The sequence below is a fragment of the Dipodomys merriami genome, unplaced genomic scaffold (assembly GCF_024711535.1).
Source record: "Dipodomys merriami isolate MVZ:Mamm:240054 unplaced genomic scaffold, mDipMer1.0.p SCAF_39, whole genome shotgun sequence".
Classification (NCBI taxonomy): Eukaryota; Metazoa; Chordata; class Mammalia; order Rodentia; family Heteromyidae; genus Dipodomys; species Dipodomys merriami.
The window spans coordinates 9,890,749-9,912,733 of record NW_027205492.1 but is presented as its reverse complement, the minus strand read 5'-3'; the positions used below and the strand labels follow the sequence as shown (position 1 = coordinate 9,912,733).

Here is a 21,985-nt window from a genome sequence, read left to right as displayed (position 1 = left end):
ACACAGGGCGGTACCCAGGGCAGGTAGTTGCATTAAGAACATCTTGTAGCAATCGAGGCTGGAACTGCTGGTCTCGGCTGGAGAGCTAACTCCATAGAGGGGAACTGCATCTGTCTGGTCTTGATTAAAGGGCCAGATATTACAAACCTTCAGTCTTCTTAAGACATGGCCAATTTTTTAAAAATTATACTATATTTATTTCCAAAAAGGCTGGAACTATAGGAGGCACCACATACACACCCACAAAGCATCTTTTTGAAACATCTAGGGAGATCAGTAGATGGCCTTCATAAATTTCAGGCCTAAGACAGCAGCTCTCTGCCCTGAAATAAGCACAGTCTTTGAGAATTTTACAAATGAAGATAAATGAATTCACAGCTTCTTAGGATAGAAACAGAACCCGATCGTTTTGCCAAAGCAAAAGATGTTTGGATCTGTCTGGTGTCTCTTGCTTACTTGCCATGGGTGGCAGGTGTGTTTTTGTTTTTATTTAGTTGCTGGAGTCAAACAGATGTTGAAAATCCAAATATGTTTCACAAATGTTACCTATGACAGCAAATCAAAACTGAATGGCTGTAGTATGATTATGGTTAGGAGAAAAATGTAAGATCTATGTGCTGGTTTTATTGTTTACTGTTCCTTTTCCCTTCCTACTCCTTCTCCTTCTTTCCTCTTCCATTCCTTGTACTAAAGTTAGCAGCTCAGCAAAGTTCAGGCTTCTCATGATTCTAGAAAGATCTGATGGATTTTCTGGCTATTTTCTTGAGAGTCCAAGGTTCAGTAGCTACCAACATGTGGTAACACAGCATGTGACACTCACTCTAAATCTCAACTGGACAATCAAATCCCAGTAGCTATATTACAAGAATACTTTAATGACTGCCTTCTCTGGGGAACATGTGGTTGAGTTTATTTTTAAATCTCACTTGTCCACAACTTTCATGAGGGCAAAATTCACCTGTATCTTCCAAGTCTGGATCAGATGGATTTCAACAAAGTTATCAAAAGAAAATTAAGATTTTCAAAGCACATAGAAGTTTACAGCTTCTCCTAAACCTGAAGTTGTTTTACCCATTGATTAATTGAGTATATGATCTAAGTAATAATAATTACAATATTTCCTTGCCAATAATGTGTAAGAACCAAGACAATAAATACTTTTGTGGCATCTCTTATGTAAAGGAAAACTCAACCTGGATAGAAAAGAAAATGGAATATATTAGTTCTAATCTCTAGCAGGAGAACCTGTTTCAGATAAAGCTTGCTCAGGAACCTACCCCCCAACACCCCAGCCTCCCCTTCCCAACCAGTATCACATAACCTAGTCCAGAATAACGGGGAGATTTGTCCAGTAGCAACCTGTGTATATGCCCTGGAATTTGTTCTCCTTCCTTGGCGCAAATGTGTCCCTACACTCCAGTAGTCAGCCTTCGCCATGTTATGTTACAACAACAAGCAAGCCCCAACTTCTGGTAGCTTGTAACAACCAAGATTTCTTTTTCTGTCCCACTCATGTCATAGGTCCGCTCTAGGTTGGCTGTGGCTGCTTCCTGTGGCCTCCTTTTGCTGATACACAGCATGAAGCTGTGGTTCTTAGTAGGATGAACACTTCTAGTAGCAGAGAAGATAGCACCCTGGGCAAGGCCATAGCTCCTAATGAGTCTGTGTAGCTGTGGTCACAGAGACTCAGGTTCTGTCATTACAGCAGGCCTCCCCATACATCTCGAAGGAAGGGAGAGGGAATACATGCAAAAATAATACCTTGTGCCAACTGCTACCAGCCCTAAGCCATCATACCCAAGGAGCTTGCATGTTGGTTGGCTAAGATTGTCCAGCCAGCTTCATCCAATTGCATAGTGTTAAAGGGAGGGATGGCTTTTACCCCAGAGCAAAATCTGAGAACTAGAAACTAATGAGGGAAATAGGAAGAACGATGTCTCAATCTTTGTAATCTACTAGTGACATTATGAACCGAAACAAAGAGTAATCTTATAAGATTCTCAAGATGTGGAGAGGTGGCTCAAGTGGTAGAGTGACAACCTAGAAATGAAAATCTGAGAAAGAGCATGCGGCCCTGAGTTCAAAACCTAATGCTGGCACAACATAATAATAGTAGTAGTTATAATAATAATAATAATAGTTTTAAAACTTTAGATAGGTACTGACGGCTCATGCCTGTAATCCTAGCTACTCAAGAGACTAAGATCTAAGGATCAAAAGTTCAAAGCCAGTCCAGAAAAGTTTTATTTCCAATTAACCAGCAAAAAGCTGGAAATGGAGGTGTTTAGCTCAAGTGGTAGTGGTTCCAGCCTTGAGCAAAACAACCAAGCAAGAGCTCAAGGCCCTAAGTTCAATAGTTTAATTCCTCATATTCACACACACACACACACACACACACACACACACACACACACACACACACACACACACACTTCTAAAAAAAGACTTTAAATAACAGTTTTATTATGTTATAGGTGAAGTTTAAATAGGGGAAGTCTTTTGGGCTAGTCATTTTCCAAAGTCCCAGTTCTAGTGACAAGTGCGTAAATGAAATTTTGAAAGCAAGCAGATTGGGACATGTGAGGCTTTAAGCCAAACCCGAGATGTACACTACGTGCATTGAGCACACCTGCCTTGTTTAAGCACAGGGTACCATATCCCATCCTGAAGTTAAACAGGAAGGATTTCATTCTGAACTGTAGTGCAAAAAGTAAAGGAAATAAAAATAGAGCAAAAATCTGATTTTCATTATATCCATCAAACCCAAAATTAAAATGTGCAGATGTAGCCACGTACTCTAACTAGGAAAAGACTCTTTCCAAAGCTGTAGCCTGGAAGGAAATCATACAGTGTAGCCAAATAAAAAATTGAATTCTTATGTCTGAATGTGCCAATCAGATTGTCCTGGGGCTCCATGCTGGGTGTTGGGATTTTCCTTGTCTACTGAAAGTCAGCTTCTTGGCCTGTCTTTAAAGGAAATAGAAGTCTCTCCAGACCCCTGTATTTTGCCTATTGAAATAATTGTGTTTCAGAGAATGAACTCATGTCCTTTTATAAGTTGACATCTCCCCACATTTGGAATGAGGAACCCATGGAATCCTTGTCATTCAAATAAGGATGGTTTACAAAGTTGCAGTGATTTGATCTGATCCTTTATGAGGAAAGGAATTTTTCCTCCAGGTACACACAAAATTAATTATGATATCTAACTCCTCAGGAGGCTGAGATCTGAGGATCATAGTTCAAAACCAGACCAGGCAGGAAGGTCTGTGAGACTCTTAACTCCAATTAAGCACCAAAAAAGCCAGAAGTGAGGCTGTGGCTCAAGTGATAGAGTGCTAGCCTTGAGCAAAAAACAAATAAAATAAAATAGAAGCTCAGAGACAGCACCTGGCCCCTGAGTTCAAACCCCTGGTCCAGCACCAAAAAAAGAGAGAATCATAATGTCTAAACACAGAACCATTAAAATCTGGGGTCTATAAATCAAACTCTGTGCATTACTTCCCATCTTTCATCCTTTGACCCTTGATCAGAAGCAAGGTCGGCAACTACCTTCCCCAAAGTATTTGATAGGGATTTGTCTAGACCAGTCATCCTAATTTTTTTACCCCTAGTTAATCTAGGGGTAAGGATATGGCTTAGTTTCGGCCAATGAAAATTATATATCCTGAAATAAAGTATCAGAACTCAGAAGCAAATTCTTTACTGTGACCACCACCCCCCAAAAAAAAACAAAATCCTTCCATCTCAGGACATTGAATTGAGGATGTGATGCCTGGACTTGTCACTGCTGTTTTATGGCCAGGAGGTAACAGCAGGGCGAAAATCCAGTATACCAAGCATAGCAAAACCAAAGGACATAAAGCACCAAAGTTCTTAAAGACACTGTAGAACCCATGAAAAAAACAACAACAACAACAACCAGAAGACCCTGCTTTCAAACTCTTTGTTCCACATCTTCCTGGCTAGTCTACTATTCAGTTGCCAGCAGAAAAGACCATACTCCTTGAAATGCCTATAATCCCTTGAACATGACTTGGGCCAACTCCTTCAACCATTTACGCTTTTCTTTGTAAAATAGACTGTTTCTTGAGGTTCTATATAACCAACGCCTACACTGGAAGATATTGTAAGAGGGAGTTATTAGCATAATCATCTCTAAATAATGGATGTATGGATGGGTGACTCTGGATAATTCATTCTTAAGGAGTAAATAGGCCTAACATTAACACAAGTAACAACCACTACCATTAATTGAATGTTTATTATGTGCCTGGCAGAGACCAAGGGACTCGATGTGGATGGCTGGGTCAGTCCTCAGAACCGTTCTAGGGTATATAGTGTGCCACTGAGCAGGGGGGAGAAGACAGCATGACCTCAGACAAGGCCTGCGAAGGAGAAAGGCAAGGTTTAGGTCCAGGCAGCTTGCTCCAGAGCCTGAGGACCTCAACAGCCGATATCACACAGCCTGCACCCCTGTCTGTGCCCTGTGGCTTGTGCCCTGGCCCTGTGCCTAAGACTTACTTTCTAGAGTGCATCCATATCCAACCACCAGTCCAGCTTGTCCTGGCTTCCTAGAGTCAGGCTGGGGCCCCAGGAGCTAATTCACACGCACATTTGGCTAATCCAGTGGTTTTCTTTCTTTCTTTCTTTTTATTGTCATGGGCTATCACAACTTGAGATCCATTCACAATCATCCTTACTGTCCCTTTTTCTCACCTAGCGGGCCATTGCTTATTAACACACTAGAAGGGAAACAGAAGTCACAACATGTCTTAAGAAGTACTGGAATGTGCTCCTGTGGTTTTATTGCTAAGCTTTGGGGTGTTCTGCATGCTAACCTGGTGTCGGGTACTTCTCCATGTTTGTTGATAATAGGAGATGACAAAGCCAGGTGCTGGTGGCTCACACCTGTCATCCTAGCTACTCAGGAGGCTGAGATCTGAGGATCATGGTTCAAAGCCAGCGCAGGCAGGAAAGTCCATGAGACTCTTATCTCCATCAGAAAACTGAAAGTGGCGCTGTGGCTCAAGTGGTAGAGCGCTCACCTTGAGCTGAAGAGCTTAGGGACAGCGCCCAGGCCCAGAGTTCAAGTCAGCCTTCTTCCAGGTTCTCTTGGTAGATCTGAGCTGACAGGGAGTGAGAAGGAGCCACTGACAAGTTGGTAGCTCCTGTTTGTCAGGTTCATTCTGGAAGCCTGCGCCTCAGCCAAGCCCCAGCAGTAAGCGACGGGTGAGAAGGTGCAGGTGTCACGGAGGAAATCCAGTCTGGGAAATCTAGTGGCCTTTGCAATGTCCTCCTGCAAAGCCGCAGTCTCAGAAGAGGTGTGAGGGGGCCAGGTGTCGTTGCCTCTATGGTAGCCCCAAGTGTTGGGATTGCTCGAGTGAAGTTACACACACACACAAAAGGGACCTCCTGGCAATGCCTTGTGCCCCAGGGGGCCTTCTATCTCCAGGGAAGTCCACCCGTCAGTCACCCAGCTTCTGGCTGTTTGGGATCACATCCCGCACTTGAAGAGGGTCACTTCTAGAAGATCTGACTAGGAAGAACAGCCGCTCCATCATGAGACCCTGTAGAAAACGTGTTGTGGGGGAGACACCTGCCCTGGTTTGGCTTTCTGTTTCACTTTCTCCTTACCTGGCAAAACAACTCAGGTGGTGTGTGACTCAGCAGTAGAGACTGTAAGGTTTGAGAAAGTAGAGTGCACCTTGCAGACAGTGGACCTCACTGAAGGCGAGGCTGCGCCTGAACCCACACAAGTGAAGCTCCAAGAAGAAGAGAGCCAACCACGGAGGAGCTCCCTGATGGCATTTCTCAGACAAATGGTAAGTGCCCGCCTGCACGGGATTGAAGGTGACACTTGGGGCACAGAAACAGAACATGAATGGTGCACATGCAGCTCCATCATAGAGGATCATAGAGGAAATGTGCTACTAATACTCTAACCCCTCTTTAACCCCACCCAGTTCCCTTTTTAACTAAGAATGAGGTGGTCAAAGGTCCTAGGCGTCCTAGAAATTAATGGTACTGCCTGCCTTTCATGTTGTGTGTGTTTAAAGTTTCCTTCTGTGGGTGGCAAATGATACTGCATTTCTCATTAGGGTGATAATATTGAGTTCCCTTTGGTTCAAATATTTTTATTTACCTAAAGAACATAAGGCAGGCCAGGTGCCAGTGGCTCACACCTGTAATCCTAGCACTCAGGAGGCTGAGATCTGAGGATAGCCATTGAAAGCCAGCCTGAGCAGGAAAGGCCATGAGACTCTTTTCTCCAGTTAACTACCAGAAAACTGGAAGTTGTGCTGTGACTCAAAGTGGTAGAGTGCCAGCCTTGAGTAAAAGAGCTCAGGGACAGCAACCAAGCCCTGAGTTCAAGTCCTGCAACTGACACACAAAACAAACAAAAGGACACATGGTATTTTTAAGGATTGTGTTAAAAGTCCAAATTATGTAGGTATGGTAGTGTACACCTGTAATCTCAGGCTTACAGATAGGAAAATCGTAAGATTTGAGACCAGTCTAGGACACATAGTAACACCCTTTCTCAAGGAATGACTGAGCCAGTGGCTCAGGCATGTAATCCTAGCTACTCAGGAGGCTGAGATCTGAGGATGATGGTTCAAAGCCAGCCTAGGCAGGAAAGTCCATGAGACTCCTATCTCTGCTGAGCCCTTGTGTCTCCTGACTGTAATCCCAGCTACTCCGAAAGCTGAGATCTAGGGATCATAGTTCGAAGCCAACCAGAACAGATAAATTCAAGAGACTCTTACCTCTAGTAAACCAGAAAAAAAAAAGCTAGAATGGGAGGTGTGGCTCAAGAGATAAAGCACATACCTTGAGTGGAAAAGCCAAGTGAATAAGAATTTAAGACCCTGAGTTCAAACCCCAGTACTGGTATCAAAACAAAAAATAAACAACAACAAAAGTATACACACATTATATGACTTCAACAGCCAGGAACTTCTATAATACAATGAAACAAAACATAAAATCAGCAGGTTAACCAAACCTCAAGTTAAAGGTCATTGATTTAATTCTCTTTTAATGAAAAACACAAACTTAATTATAATGTGTCTTTATTTTCAGTATCTGGGAGTTTAATCCTTAGAGAAAGAAAATTCTCCAGTTTCATAAGATCAGACCCGTAAAGAGTTCTTTCTAGTCCACAAACAAAATGAAACACAGTAAACCCCTTGCCAGCGGGGGCTGAAGTGTATTAGGAATAATTCTGTCAGAGATTGTTGGCAGGACTCATTTCCTTTTTTGTGTTGGTTTCTCGCAGAGTCAAAGGTATAAAGTAGGTCAGGGGTACTATGTGTGGCTGGGCTATCTCTATTGCTGGCCACTAGCTCTACAATTTAGCACCAAGATCACCATTTACAGTGTCTAAGCCAATTTTTATGCCAGGCCAAGAACACACATCGACCAGGTTCTGGCAACTCATCTGAATGATAAATGAGATCACCAATATTTCACCAAAATACCATGAGCAATCCATTTTCTGGATGCTGGCTAGTTAAGAAATACAGAAAAAAATAGAAAATAGAGTAACAGTCCCTTCCAAGCAACTTGACTTAAAAGAGAGGAAAACAAAAGAAACTGAATAATGCATGAACTTTCTAACCCACGCCTTGCATCCATCCCCAATAAACTTTCAAGTTTGAATGAGGCTCCACATTACCTCAGTTTACTCCCAGTGGTGTCTATTAGATGCACTTTTCCAGCAGCCAAAGCTAGAAACGTCTTAGTGCTTGGGTGGGGAGAGGATTGGATATGAAAATCCTTTGGGATTGGCTCTCCATAGAATAGGGGCAGAGGGAAGAGAGGACACTGTCTTCCTCAGCAGCCCTCGGTGGAGAAGAACAACAGGTTTGTCATGTTCGGTGTTCGTACTACCTCAGAAGTTGAATATTATTCTTTCCTTTTAACTTTTTTATTTTTGGGTCAGTCATGGGGCCTGAATTCTGGGCCTGGGCGCTGTCCCTCAGCTCTTCAGCTCAAGGCTAGCGCTCTACCACTAAAGCCACAGCACCACTTCTGGCTATTTCTGCTTATGTGGTACTGAGAAATCGAACCCAGGGCCTCATGCATTCGAGCGAGGCACTCACTCTACCACTGAGCCACCTTCCCAGCCCCTCCTTTTAACTCTCAAACACTGCTCCAAAGCTTCCATGGCTGCTGGGCTTTTCACTTAGAACTCCAGCCATCCTGATTGTCCTTTTTCTCTTTTATGATTAAGTTGTGGCCTTTGCAGTCCACAAATATTCCCACTGCTCCCTGCAGTTAGGCCAGGCCAGCTCATTCCTTGGCTGGCTCTGTCCCTGTGGACATGTGAGTTTGTAACCCCTGATATAAAACCGCTACACTGTTTACAAGTTCTTTGGCTGGTATTGCCCATTCAGAGTAACCTTTATTCCACTGGTGGACATTTAGATTTTTCCAGTTCTTCTTTCACTCATTTACTTTGTTCAACGAAGAATTAGCCAGTGCTCACTTACATTCTGGACAGTAGAAGTTCAGCAGTGATCTTGCATCGTGAGGACTCTCCATCCTCATGGAGAATACACTCCATGGCGAGGGGGGGAATCCGACTCAATGCCCAGACCCAGTGGGTCCCAGACCTCTCACGCATGCTTCTCCCTCTCTTGAAGGCCTTTAGCCACTCACTTTTAGGTATACGTGTTAAGATACCCTACTCCTGGAAGTCAGCCCCAGGGATTATTTTTCAGGAAGTAGCTTTTGGCAACATATTCATGGCTTCCAAATTGATTTTTAAAGTCTTGGATTTATGCAGCAGGGGGAAAAAGCCTCCTTGAAGGGCTTGTAAATAGTGATGTGCCAGCCTGCTGTGAAGCACAGCAGAAATTTTGAGGGGCTTCCTTGGAGCCAAATAAGTGAATGTTTCAAATTCATTTTAAATAGTATTGGAAAAATACGATTTAGCTAGGCACAGGTGGCTCACACCTGTAATCCAAGCTACTCAGGAGGCTGAGATCTGAGGATAGAGGTTTGAAGTTAGCCCAGGTAGGAAGGTCTGTGAGACTCTTATCTTCAATAAACTACTCAGAAAAAGCTGGAAGTGGTGCTGTGGCTCGATTAGTAGAGGATTAGCCTTGAGCACAAAGAGGCTCAGGGACAGCACCCAGGCCCAGAGTTCAAGACCTAGGACTGGCAAAAAAGAAAAAATATATATTATTCAAAGCAAATAATTGATTTAACCTAGGCAGGATGACATACCCCTTAATTCTAGCATTTAGGTGGCTGAGGTAGAAGGATCATGAATTCTAGGTCAGCCTGGGCTATGCAGTGAGACCCCTGGAGAGAGAGGGAGAGGAAGAGAGAGAGACAAAGAAAGGGAAGGAGGGAGGGAGCAAAGGAAGGAGGAAAAATAGGAAGACAGGAAGGAGGGAGGGAGAAGGAGGGAATGATTCAGTAGAAAACCGAATTGCAAACACTGTTCTGTATGGTCTCTCCAGTCACCGTATTATTGGTTTTCTACCTTCAACCCTCTTGTCACTCTTGTTTCTTTCACATATTTTAATATTCCATGGCAGAATGACTCTCAGTTGAATAATTTTATTTTGAACCAAATACATTGCCTAAATCCTTACTAAGGAAACAATTTTCTTTCCAGAAATCAACTTCTCATAAAAATAAAAATAGAAAAAAATAGCATCTTGTATTTGAGTTAAAAGAAAACAAAATCCTGTAAGACCTAACATCATGTAGCCCACATGTAAGAAGCACCACTTCACAGAAATCCTACAGACCCCCCTGTGCTCTGGAGTAATTACAAGAAGCATCTTAGATATCAGCATTTGCTAAATAACAAAGCACCCTTATGCATATTAATTCAGCTGCACACCAGGAAAGTAGATATCTAATGTGCTAGTTTGTCTTTACAAAGTAAATGACCAGGATGCTGAATTCATGCACCCACCAACCAAGTAGGCAGACTCAGAACCAAACTGGTGGAAGGTAGAGCTGTGTGGGTTTGGGAGTTAGCATCTGTACATATAACAGCACCTCTCCCCTCTCCATGGCATTGCATGTTATTTTTTTAACTCTTCCTGACAGCTCTTTCCATGGACCATTAGTTTTATAGGAAAACCTTGGCTGGAGTAATATCCTCAGGCTTAGAGAGAGACTGTGAACTTTAATATTGGGCCAATTAAAGACTTAAATCAAGAGATAGCCAAGAAATGAGGTTCTTGCTGATTACACACAATCTAATAGGTATAATCAAAACTGTTCAGAATTACTATCTGGGGAGAACAGACGCAGGGAGGAGTCTCCCTCATCCCAGTCTTTCCCTGAATATTAATGTACTGGTGATGATCTGCTCTTTAAAGGAAGAATTTCTGAGCAAGTATTTATCTGGGCAATGTCTGCCTTCCTCCCATGCTTCGGGGCATCGCCATCATGTGATGTCAGTACTAACGATAACAGCAATATCACCAATTGTCGGTGATGTACACTCAGTGGGGCAGGGGCCTGTGCTGAGTGGGTCCCATGTGCCCTGAGTGTGGAAACCTTTTGCAGTCAGGACTGGGGGACTCCCGTGGGTCTGCGAACGCCTACCTTCCCAGCCCTGAGATAGAGTGAAAGTTGTTCGTTCTGTTTTGTCAACCTCTCAGGCTCCCCCTTTACCCAGATGGTACGGCGCGCGCACGCACGCACGCGCACACACACACACACACACACACACACACACACACACACACACACACACACACACCTCAGCCCCCTGCCGCTGAAAGGATGTGGAGGTGGAGTGATGAGAAGGAGGCTCCATATCCAGATCCCTATCTCTCAGGAAGGTTATTATCTGGTGCTAGTGCAGATTAAACTCAGGACCTTGTGCTTAAAAGGCAGGCACTCTACCACTTGAACCATGTCCCCAGCTTCTTTTTCCCTTGATTATTTTCGAAAAGGCCATCTATTTGCAGTATGTTCTTTCTTATGCTCAGGCTGGCTTGGATGTTGCTCTTCCCAGATGTGTGTTTCTCTGTGTCACTGGGGTGGACAGGCAGATACAATTGCACCCAGCCATTGGTTGAGATGGAGTCTTATGAAATTTGATACCTGGGCTGGCCTCAAATTGTGATCCTCAATCTGTACCTCCCAAACAGGAGGAATACAGGTGTGAGCCACTGCACCTACCGTGGTCTTCGAGTTTCCTTGATCCTGAATCTCTAGAACAAATGACTAAGAGCGTCCATTTCAGAGTTGCCCAGCACTCCTGGCACTCACCGTGCCTGTGATAGCTGAAGGGTCACCGTGTGCTTGTTATTGTAGTCAGTGAGAGGGGATGGAGGGACCACCCGCTCTGGAGAACCGGATGGGAAAGACTCTGGCTACCACGTAAGTGAGCTTGAACTCCATGGTGGCGGGTGTAGCTGCTGTGCCCTCTCTCTCTCTCTGCAGCCTCGTTTCCCATGTGATTCTGAGCCACAGCCAACTGGTGCCCCAGCCCCAGACTCAGCAGCAGGCGCTGGGTTGGGCTCTGCAGATGCAGCAAGGGGTAGCTGCAGGTCCCCGGTCACTTGGCACCGATCTCCCCTGAGAGCCCTTCCAAGCCCACCAGTCATTTTTAGGTCTCCTTCTCCATTCCTGCTGGCACTGATCACAGATCATAACCATTCACCACCTGTGAGCTGCCTGTCTCCTCTGCCCGTTCCCAACCCCATCCAGAACTCAAGCACCCAGCAGGTTTCCATTCTAGACTGAATCCACAGACAAGGAAACCAGAGAATCATTCATTATTATCTGTAAACATCAGGTTCTAAGCCAGTAAAAAGGAAATACCAGCCTGGGGGGAATGGGCCTTCATGTGGTAAATGGACATTGTCCATCAAAATCCCCTCTGGCAGATAGCCAGTGAGAGCCAGAGTTTCCTGTGTGTCCCACCGCCAGCCTACACAATGGGGAAGGAATGTGTGGTGGGAGTATGTGGAGGGCATCTTGCTGCCCACCATCCAATCAACACGTGCCAAAGGAGACCTGGTGCTGGGGAATAATACCAGGGAGGAACAGGGCTCACCCTCCAGTCCAGGAGAGCGAGAGAGACAGGCACACTGGCGAGCAGAGACATCCCTGGGGAAATAACCACGCGTGTAAGCAAAGGACAGCAAGCCAGGCCTCTGGGACTCTCGCCTGATATCCTAGCTTTCAGGAGGCTGAGATTGGAGGATTGTGACTTGAAGCCAGCCCAGGTATCAGTCCATGGGACTCTTATCTCCAATTAATCAGCAAAAAGCCAGAAGTTGAAATGAGCCAAGTGGTAGAGCACTAGCCTTGAGTAGAAAAGCTCAGGGACAGTGCTCAGGCCTTGAGTCCAAGCCCCAGGACTGGTGTGCATGCACGGACACACACACACACATACACACACACACACATAGAAAAAAAGAGCAGCTGTGTGTCCCATGAGATGGGTCAGCCTTCTTTAGACCACAGAAGCAGGTGACACTTTGAGACCTGGCCCACAGCCCTGACAGCAGACAGAAGAAAAATTAACATCTACTTGGAAGCCTTTTCCTGGAAGGAAAGGTGGAGGCCATGAGCTGAGAAGTACGGGTGGAGAGGAAGGGATAGAGATAAGCCCGAGGGACCCGGGGCCTCCTTGTGTCACCCTGAGCATCTGCCCATGGCACTCAGAATCCCAAAGAGAGGAACGGCCACCATGTTCCCAGGCCCGCCAGCTCTGCCACTCCTTGGGGCTTCTCGGGATGCAGAACTGCCAGTTCCTTCTCCTGGATCTTCTGCACTCCAGGACAAAGCAAAGGAGCCTGGCACAGCCCAGACACAGGCCAAACAGGCCTTTCATCCCCAGCTAACTTAACCCTTTCCCTGCCATGAGCGTCCGTCTTTTGTTCCTTCCACACAGACAAGTCAACCGAAAAGACCAGACAGTTTATTCCAGGTCATGCAGCCAGAGTGGGTGGTATAAATCCACACCAGATCCCTGACTCCAGATCCTTAGCTCTGTACACATGTGTGTGTGTGTGTGTGTGTGTGTGTGTGTGTCTGTCTGTCTGTCTGTCTGTCTGTGTCTGTGTCTGTGTATGCATGCACTGCCGTTTTTGAACTCAGTGTCTTGAGTGCTGTCCCTTGGATTTTTTTGCTCAAGGCTAGCAATCTATTACTTGAGCTACAGCTCCACTTCTGGCTTTTGTGTGAGTGTGCGTGTGAGTTAATTAGAGATGAAGAGTTTCACAGACTTTTCTACTTGGCTTCAGATCTCAGCCTCCTTGAGTAGCTGGGATGAGCCACCAACACCTGGCCACATCCTGAGTGTTCAGCCACTTGCTAATCTTCAAACAGTCTACCCAATTAAAATGGCACAGGAGGTCAAATGGTCACTGGCTCCTGGCCTGTCTAAGGACTCCTGGTGCAGTTGCTGTTCTCTGGGGCCATCTCCGTCTCTGAGCTGGCTGTGGCTCTGGGGAATTTGCATCTAGGCACTGGTAGCTTGGTGGTAGCAGGATGCAGTGTGCATGCAGGCTACAGATAGCTTCCTGGGAACACTGGCTGCTGTTGCTGATAATTGTCAATGTCTTGAAGCTGGCATAGGCAGGACAATGCTTCAGGAATAGCTAGATCCAGGAGTAACGCATGACATGTTAGCCCCTGGTTTCTTTCTCTTTCTTCCTCCCCTCCCCCCCTTTCCTCTTTCCCTCCCCCTCCCCTCTCCTCAGCTTTCTTATGTGGGCTTCCTCTCAAGGCCTATTTTCCTGGAATGACTTCAGTTCTGGGCACCCCACGCTTCTATTTTCATCATTTCAATTCTAATGGAAAATGACAAGGCCCCTCTGGGTTACTTTAGCAAAGCTTCTGTCTGGCTTTGACTACCTTGAACCAATCATAGTTCGCCAATGCGGTGCGATGCTCTGATTGGCCAGGCTTAGAGTCACGTGGTTTTGTCCGGGGTGGAGGGGGGGGCAGGATTCATTTCCCTAGACCACGCAGAATAGACAGGGGAGAAGGGTAACTTCTCGGATAAATCCAAAGTCTACCAAAAAAGGGAGCAGAATGCTTGCTGGGGATGCACAAAATTAAGTACTGCATCCTCAGAGAAATCAGTGTGTCGCCCGCTGTGTGCCACCTTGCATAGCTTGTGTTCCATTTCACCTGAAACTCCTGGGAGTGTGAGCATCCCTGCTGTAAGATCCATTCCTCTGTGGAGACCTGGGTCTCGGCCACTGAAAACGGGCTGTGTTTGAACTTGCTGCAGACTTCCAACTCCACAGAGAAGGCCACCACGCCCCCCGAGCCGGAGCCCACGGGGGCAGCCCAGCAGGGCAAAGAGGGGTCCTCGAAGGAGAAGAAGCCAGCGCCCGAGGGGAACAAGCCGAAGAGCGGCAAACAGGAGGCCAGAGAGCCCGCCCAGTGTGCCCAGCAGGCCAGGGTGGATTCGAACTCACTGCAGAACGGGGACAAGCCCCAGAAGAGACCCGAGAAGCGGCGGCAGTCCCTCGGGGGCTTCCTCAAGGGCCTGGTAGGTGGATTCCGCCCCCCCCCCCCGATTTTAGGCAATATTTCCATTTCCAAAATGGAGAGGCATGGGGAGCAGAGCCATGTGCTGCTTTGAGTTGGGGGGTCCAGGAGGGTCGGTGGTGCCAGACAGGAGGCCGGGGACGCTTTAGTGGGACCAGGCACAGCACCGGCTCAAGTCCGGGGGGTACTGAGCTGGGTGAGTTTGGTGTGTTTGGAGAAGAGAGAGAAGCTGTGTGTTGTCCTGCAGGGTCGTGGGACAGATGTGAAGGACAGGGTTGCCTGGGAAGGCAGCTCATTTTAAATGTCAGCACTCACTTCCACAGCAGAAGAAGAGCATCGCCCTTAACAACTGAAGTGCATGGGTGCAGTTAGCGTGCTCCAGGATGTACACGCGACTGTAGCGCTGTCACTTGCAGGCTGGGTCACCTTTCTGAGTCTCAAGTATTTTTCCAAGGAGGGGCTCCTCGGGACCCCCTCACAGGGTCAGCCTGAGAAGAAATGAGGTCCTAAGAACGATGCCCAGCCAGGACATTTTCCTGGGAAGGGTCACAGATGACATGGGCCTAGCCAGCCTCCTCAGAGGGGTGGCGGTATCCTGAGAGGCTGGTGCTAAGTCAGACAACAAATGCTCACACTTCCGTGCAAATGTGGAGGCCAGGAGTGGCCTAGCACTCCACCCCCTGGCTGAAGTTCAGACAGGTGAGCAGTGAATAGGGCCCAGGCTCTCAAGAGCAAACATGAGCAGAAACAATCTCCCAGGCTGCCCGAGGAACACCACATCCCACCCAAGCGCCACGGCGGCCCCCAAAGCCTGAGCAAGGTTGAGGAGTCCTCAGACACAGCCACATGGCCTGGCAGAGGCCAGCAGAGGAGGGGGTGGCTCACAGAGTCTCCTCAGGGGTGACAGATGTGGGGACGGAGGAAGGAGCAGCCACGGCTCTGAGTGTTCCTGACCGCCCCTGTCACCAAGCAGTCCGCTGCCCTCGGGTTCTGGTTATCACAGCCCACACCCCACAGGTGTCCTAGACAGGATGAAGGGTCCAACTTGACCACTGGAAATCACTATTGTTAATAGTTTTCCAGCAGGTAGCTCACCACAAGTACTGTGTCCACATACAAACTTAGACTCCATGACTTGTAGTGTCCCTTCCCTCCTGGGGTTCAGGAAGGAGCGAGGGTGTTAAACCCCTTAGACAGTTCTCCCAGGAAGTGACATCAGAAGCCCATTCAGCTGATCCAGTGCATATTATCTGCTGTGTGCACCTGTATTTCGCTGGAGCCTATACCAACACCCTATACTGCTCTATGCTGTAGGGTGGAGCTTACAGTCCTACTTCCTGTGACAGCCAGGAGTAACACACGCCATGTTATTAATACATAAAACATTCTTACTTCCAATTAACTAGCAAAAAAAGAAGCTAAGGGACAGCACCCAGACCCTGAGTTTAAGCCCTCTTGCACAGACACACACACACACACACACACACACACACACTAATGAAATTATGACTGTTGCTCCTGTTAAGTGCCTTCAGCAGTCTTCTACCTCTGCTTTGTTTTTCTCCAGGGACCAAAGCGGATGTTGGATGCCCAAGTGCAGACGGACCCTGTATCCATCGGACCTGTGGGCAAAGCCAAGTAAACAAACCAGCGCCGCCCCGCCAGGTTCTCCTTCCCCAGGATGCATTCTGTCAACTCCATCCCCTGCCCCGACACACACTGTGTATATAGCTCCTCTTCACATAGCCGTCCCATAGCCTCCTGCCTGCACACTAAACCTGAGCTTAAGCCCGACTGTTGTACATTGAGGTGTATCATTTACGTCTCAGATCTAGTCTTTCCTAGAAAAATCACCATAAAGGTGGGTTAGCGGGCCATCTAGTTAAAGCAGGAAAGTGGATGGTCGTTCGCCAGGAGCAGAGGGAGGTAGAGGAAGACATTGGTGTCATGTGCAATAGCGGTAGCAAGTAAGTTGCAGAAAAAAAAAAAAAAAAAACGTATCTATGAAGTGGGGGAATGGAGCTTTTCAGCAAATGCTCATCCTCTAAGCCTGGAGAGGGGAGAGGAGGATCCACTTGTTTAAGTGAATGCTTCAAAGAGGGAGAATTCAGGCGAGCTCCATGTTGGGCTGGTGCCAGTTTCCTAGAATGGAGTGTGTGGGATCTGAAGAGGGGGAGAATTCAGAGCTGGTGTTCAAAGTGGGTCCTTGAGAGTCATTGATGGGGTGGAAATGGTTTCTTGGAGAGCACTTGCAATCATTTGGGGAAGTAATTGTTTCTGGGTCTCAGGGACAAGGGTGAGAATTATAACTCCAAAAAAGAAAAAAAAAAAAGTAATAAAAGTAATCGGGGTTGCAGGTTTATTTTTCAACACAAGGGGGAGCCAGAGCCTCCTTTTTTTTTTTTTTTTTTAAATCTGCCACCAGAATCCCTAACAAAGATTGAATGCTTCTCAGATGGCGGAAGGGCTGGCTTCATATGTTCCGTCTGACACTTATCGCGAGTCTGTCTGTAATTTCCTAATGTTCTCAGGTTCTCTGATTTAAAAAAAAACCTCCTTATAACTCCAATTAATAAACATTTACAGATTATTCACATACCTAAGGGTTGCTTTTTGTTTTTCAATTTTTTGCCCCCAATTCCTGTACAGAGGACTAAACAGGACCATGAGTCCATTAAAATGACTGGCAGGCAGGTATACTGTACCTTTCTTTTTCTGATTTAATAATGAGAATAAAAAAAAAAACTACATGTCCTTCTCCAGAATCTTTTGATGGTCAACTTTTAAAGCAGATCGCTGTTACAGCTTGATCTTCACCTCCATTGTCCTCTCTGGAGGGTAATGCTTTCCCACATCTGCCTGGGTTTCCTTGCAGAGAGAACGTTCAGAAAAATGCTGTCATAGCCAGGCTACAAGAGGAGTTCACTGGTGTCATAGCTGGGAACAAGCTTAGGGAAAGAACAGGAAGGGGGGAGAAGAAGAGGGCAGGGAGGGGAGGGGCAAGAGCTGGCCTCAGCTGGTGCACAAATTGCATCATGCATCTGGTTTTACCTTGAGGACAGGGGACCGGCCCTGTGTCCCCTGGAGTTGAGTCACAGCCTGCCCTGGGAGGTAGGAGGGGCAGCAAGGCCAATAAATAACCTGAGGAGCTGAGATTCTTGAGCAGAGTGTACATGCATGGATGACGTCCACTACACACACACACACACACACACACACATTCAGGTGTATCTACAACCATCCTTTGCACATGCACACTGTCTGCAGGAATGGACCTGTGCACGCACACAGACGTGCAAGGAGCACAGAGCCACACGTGCATATTGGCTCACACAAATACATCCATCAACTGTGCAACCACTTCCCAAAGAGTAGAAATGATCACGGAATGAATGCATGGTCCTAGCACATGCTGGGAGAAGGGGGGTCACCTTTGGCAAAAAGACATTTGGGGGCTAGGTCCAGAAAAAAACAGTCTCAGCAGGTGTTGGTAGCTCATGCCTGTAATCTGGCTACTCAGGAGGTTGAGATCTGAAGATCAGGGTTCAAAGCCAGCCCTAGCAGGAAAGCCCATGAGAAGGAAGGAAGAGAAAAGGAAGGAAGGAAAGAAGGGAGGAAGGAAGGAGAGAGAGAAAGAAAAGAGAGAAAGAAAGAGAAGAAAGAAAGAAAGAAAGGAAGGAAGGAAGGAAAAGGGAAGGAAGGAAGGAAGGAAGGAAGGAAGGAAGGAAGGAAGGAAGGAGAGAAAGGAAGGAAGGAAAAGGAAGGAAGGAAGGAGAGGAGAGGAAGGAAAAGGAAGGAGAGAAAGGAAGGAAGGAAGGAAGGAAGGAAGGAAGGAAGGTCTTCTAAATACAGATTTAGATTTGGTGGTTTGCTGTCTCCCAGCATGCACCCGCTGAGTTCTAGATTTTAAAGACCCAGTGGGCAGAAGTCAGGTCCCAGCCCTCACCCTGCTGACCAGATGAGGAGGTGGCGCCAGGCCCCCTAAGAGCTCCTTGAGCCACTTCCCAGCGTAGTGCTCCACTGGCCACTGGGCAGGAAAGGCCCCGGCGGACTGCCCAAAGGGTGACTGTCCATCCACTGCGCCGTCATTACTGAAAGAGGCCGAGTCTAGGAAATGAGGCAGCTGGCGACCCCTTTGTCTGGAAACCCCTCGGGGCGCGCTTGCTGCCACCTTCAGTGAGCCCCGGTCCCCAGGTCCCTTAGGAAAGTGACAGTGTCATTTGCCACTTTCACCTCGCTGGGCCCCAGGAGAAATGTCAGACAGATCCAGAAGCAGATTGAAGGGCCAGCCCCTCCCCCTTCCCGGAAACAAAACAGGAAAAAAACCAACAAAAAGAGGCTTTGTGCTGAGCCTCTTGGCAAAGAATACCAGTGGGTGATACCCCTGCAGTTCCCCTCCACACCCCACTCCTTGGACAAAGAGGAGGAGGGCGTCTTAATGAAATGCTTGTGTGCCTTTTTTGGTTTTTTAAACCCCTAAATGACTCATTGATGGGAGTGTAAACCCACCTGTAGTCAGAGAAGCAAGCATCACACCCACCTTTCTGTTGTGGATTGTGTGTGTGTGTGTGTGTGTGTGTGTGTGTGTGTGTCTGGGGTTGATGTGTATGGCATGTGTGTTTTATGTGTTGTGTGTTTGTGTGTGATATGTGTGGTATGCATGTTTGTGTGGGCTGCATGCATTGTGTGTTTCTATATTTTCGTGTATTTGCTGGGTGGTGTCTGTGTGGTATGCATGTTTGTGTGGGCTGCATGCATTGTGTGTTTCTATATGTTCGTGTATTTGCTGGGTGGTGTCTGTGTGGTATGCATGTTTGTGTGTTGTATGCTTCTGAATGTGTATTTGGTGTGTGGTATGTGTGTTTGTGTTGTTTGTGTGTATGTATATGACTTGTGTGATATGTTTATGTGGTATGTCTGCAGTATATGTATAATTTGTGTGATACGTTTGTGTGTGTTGTGTTTGGTATTGTGGTATGTGTGTTTGTGTGTGTGATATGTGTGCAGTATGTGTGTGGTATGTATGTGTGTGTGTGCTGTATGTTTGTGTGTTTGGTGTGTGATTTATGTGGTATGCTTGTGTATTGTGTGTGGTGTGTGTGGTATGTGTGTTTGTGTGGTGTGTCTGTGTATGTGGTGAGTGTGTTTGGTATGTGTGGTATATGTGTTTATGTGGTATGTGTTTGGCATGTGTGTGGTGTCTTGTGTGGTATATGTGGTTTCTGTGTGGCATGTATATATGTGGTACGTGTAGTATGTGTGTAGTATATGTATGGTATGTGTGTGATATCTGTGTTGTCTTTGGTATGTATGTGGTGTGCGTGCTGGGTATGTTGTGTGTTTATGTGTACTTGGTGTGTACGTGTGTGCGATATGTGTGCATGTGTTGTGTGTGTGTGATTGGGAGGTGATTGCATTTCTGATGCGTTCACAGGAAATACTAATTTCCCTTGGGAGCTCAGGAAGCCCTTAGGATGCAGACAGATTGAGGCTGGGGTGGAAGATTTCCAAATGTGGCCGAGGCCCTCGGCAGGGCAAAACAGCAGGGAAAGGCAGGCAGCAGGCAGGCATGGCGGGAGAAAGGCCGCGGCTGCCTGCCCAGCCTGGAGGGCAGAGGTGTCCTCGGGGCTCTGCTCACTCCTTACTTCTCTGCTGGTTTGTTTCCAGGTCCCCAGGGAAGCGCATCCTCTCCCAGGCCAGGAAGATGTGGGCTTTCCAGGAGTGGAGATAGCAAGCTGGACTACTGGCCATGCCACTGTACACGCGCAGGCACGCACACACACACACACGTGCGCACACACACACACACGTGCACACACACACACACACACACACGTGCACACACACACACACACACACACTGGTTCCAGCTGACTGTGACTTTGGCTGGTATCCATAAAAGAATTGGTTTAAAGGAACAGTTGTTCTCAGCAGCCCGTGAGGCCGCTCCTGAATCCACCGGGAAGCAGAAGCCACATCTCTAAAGAGATGCTGGCCAGAGAGGGAGACTATGAGAGCCCCATCTCTCTGTCTCTGTCTCTGTCTCTGTCTCTGTCTCTGTCTCTGTCTCTCTCTCTCTCTCTCTCTCTCTCTCTCACACACACACACACACACACACACACACACACAGAGCAGTTGGATTGCCCTCGTGTATTGCAAACAGTTTGGGCACTCTGGCTCCCATTAAGTTAACTTCTGTGGAAGCCATAGTGGGCCCACTAGCTCCTTGTGCAAGCGCACAGCTGGCCCTAGGTCCTAAGAAACAAACTGGAGCTGGCACAGTGGCTCAGCCCAGCCCCTGGGGAGACAGAGATCAGGAGGATTAAAGTTGAAGCCAGTCTGGGCAAAAGGTAAGACACCATCTCACTAAAGAAGCTGGTCATAAGTCTGGTGGTACACGTCTGTCACCCCAGCTACACGGGAGGGATGAGGAGGACAGAAGTTCTAGGCCAGCTTCTGAAGGCAAAAATGGAGATTCTGGCTAAAAAAAAAAAAAAATTACTAAAGCAAAATGGCCTGGAGGTACCCCTCAAGTGATAGAGCTCCTGCCTAGGAAACGTGAGGCCCTGGGTTCAAATCCTAGTAACCCCAAAGAAGGAAGGGAGGGAGGGAGAGAGGGAGGGAGGGAGGGAGAGAAAGCCAGGCCAATGGTGTAGCTCAGTGCTTGCCTAGTACAAGCCAAGCTGAGTACTGTTTCCTCCACAACACTGCAGATAATCATCATCATCATCATCATTGATTAATTAGATTTTTAGAATGAAATCATCTCCCCTACCTCTCTTAAAGGGAAGGAAAGGGAAGTTGTGCCAACTGTTCCCTTGTCTGCCTGCCAAGCCAGGGCAGGGCTGTGTTTGGTGGCACGGCACATGCCACAGCTCCACACCACTCCCCCAATGCTACTCTCTACGCGTTTTTGGTGGGTTTTTTCTATCTTGGTGGTAGTCCTAGGGCTTGAACTCAGGACCCGACCTGGGCACTGTCTCTGAGCCTTTTCACTCAAGATTGGCACTCTACCACTTGAGCCACAGCTCTGCTGCAGGCTGTTTAGTGGTTCACGGGAGAGAAGAGTCTCACAGACTTTCCTGCCCAGGATGGCTTCAACGTGCGATCCTTGTATCTCAGCCTCCTGAGTAGCCAGGATTACAGGCATCACCCGGGGAGCCAGACCTGTCTAAGCCTTTTAAGAATACAGTTTTGCAGAGTGAGGAGAGTCAGGCTTGTCTGTAGGCTCTGCTCATTCTCTCAGTGGAAGTGATGCGGCCCTGGGCTCCATTAAGAAAAAAAGCCACTTTTTACTGAACAGCAAAATCTACATGCATGTCGTAATTCAGATCTCCAGTGAAGGAGGAAGGTGCTCTTTGCATGAATGGGCTTTCTGGGGAACTCTGTGAATTCTGTCACCTCCACTGCCTCGGGCTTCCATCCCAGCCTTCCCACCCCCAGCGCAGAAGCCATGGCCGGGAGCAGGGAAAGAAACCACACTTCCAGC

General features: G+C 47.2%; 1 protein-coding gene across 5 annotated transcripts in view; it reads left to right on the top strand.

The window, feature by feature from the left end:
* The window catches only part of Bcas1 (brain enriched myelin associated protein 1), a 57,730-nt gene extending 36,634 nt beyond the window's left edge, over positions 1–21,096 (top strand). For 2 of the 5 annotated variants that reach the window (XM_069990024.1, XM_069990022.1), the window contains 4 exons: positions 5,655–5,825; positions 11,299–11,364; positions 14,234–14,497; positions 16,064–17,094. In XM_069990024.1, the coding sequence (XP_069846125.1) occupies positions 5,655–5,825; positions 11,299–11,364; positions 14,234–14,497; positions 16,064–16,138 (576 nt within the window). In that variant the 3' untranslated portion in view covers positions 16,139–17,094. Of the gene's footprint in view, positions 1–5,654; positions 5,826–11,298; positions 11,365–14,233; positions 14,498–16,063; positions 17,095–20,163 lie in introns of those variants that run through there. The other 3 variants (XM_069990023.1, XM_069990025.1, XM_069990026.1) reach the window with 3 other exon arrangements.
* The last annotated feature ends 889 nt before the right edge of the window (positions 21,097–21,985 follow it).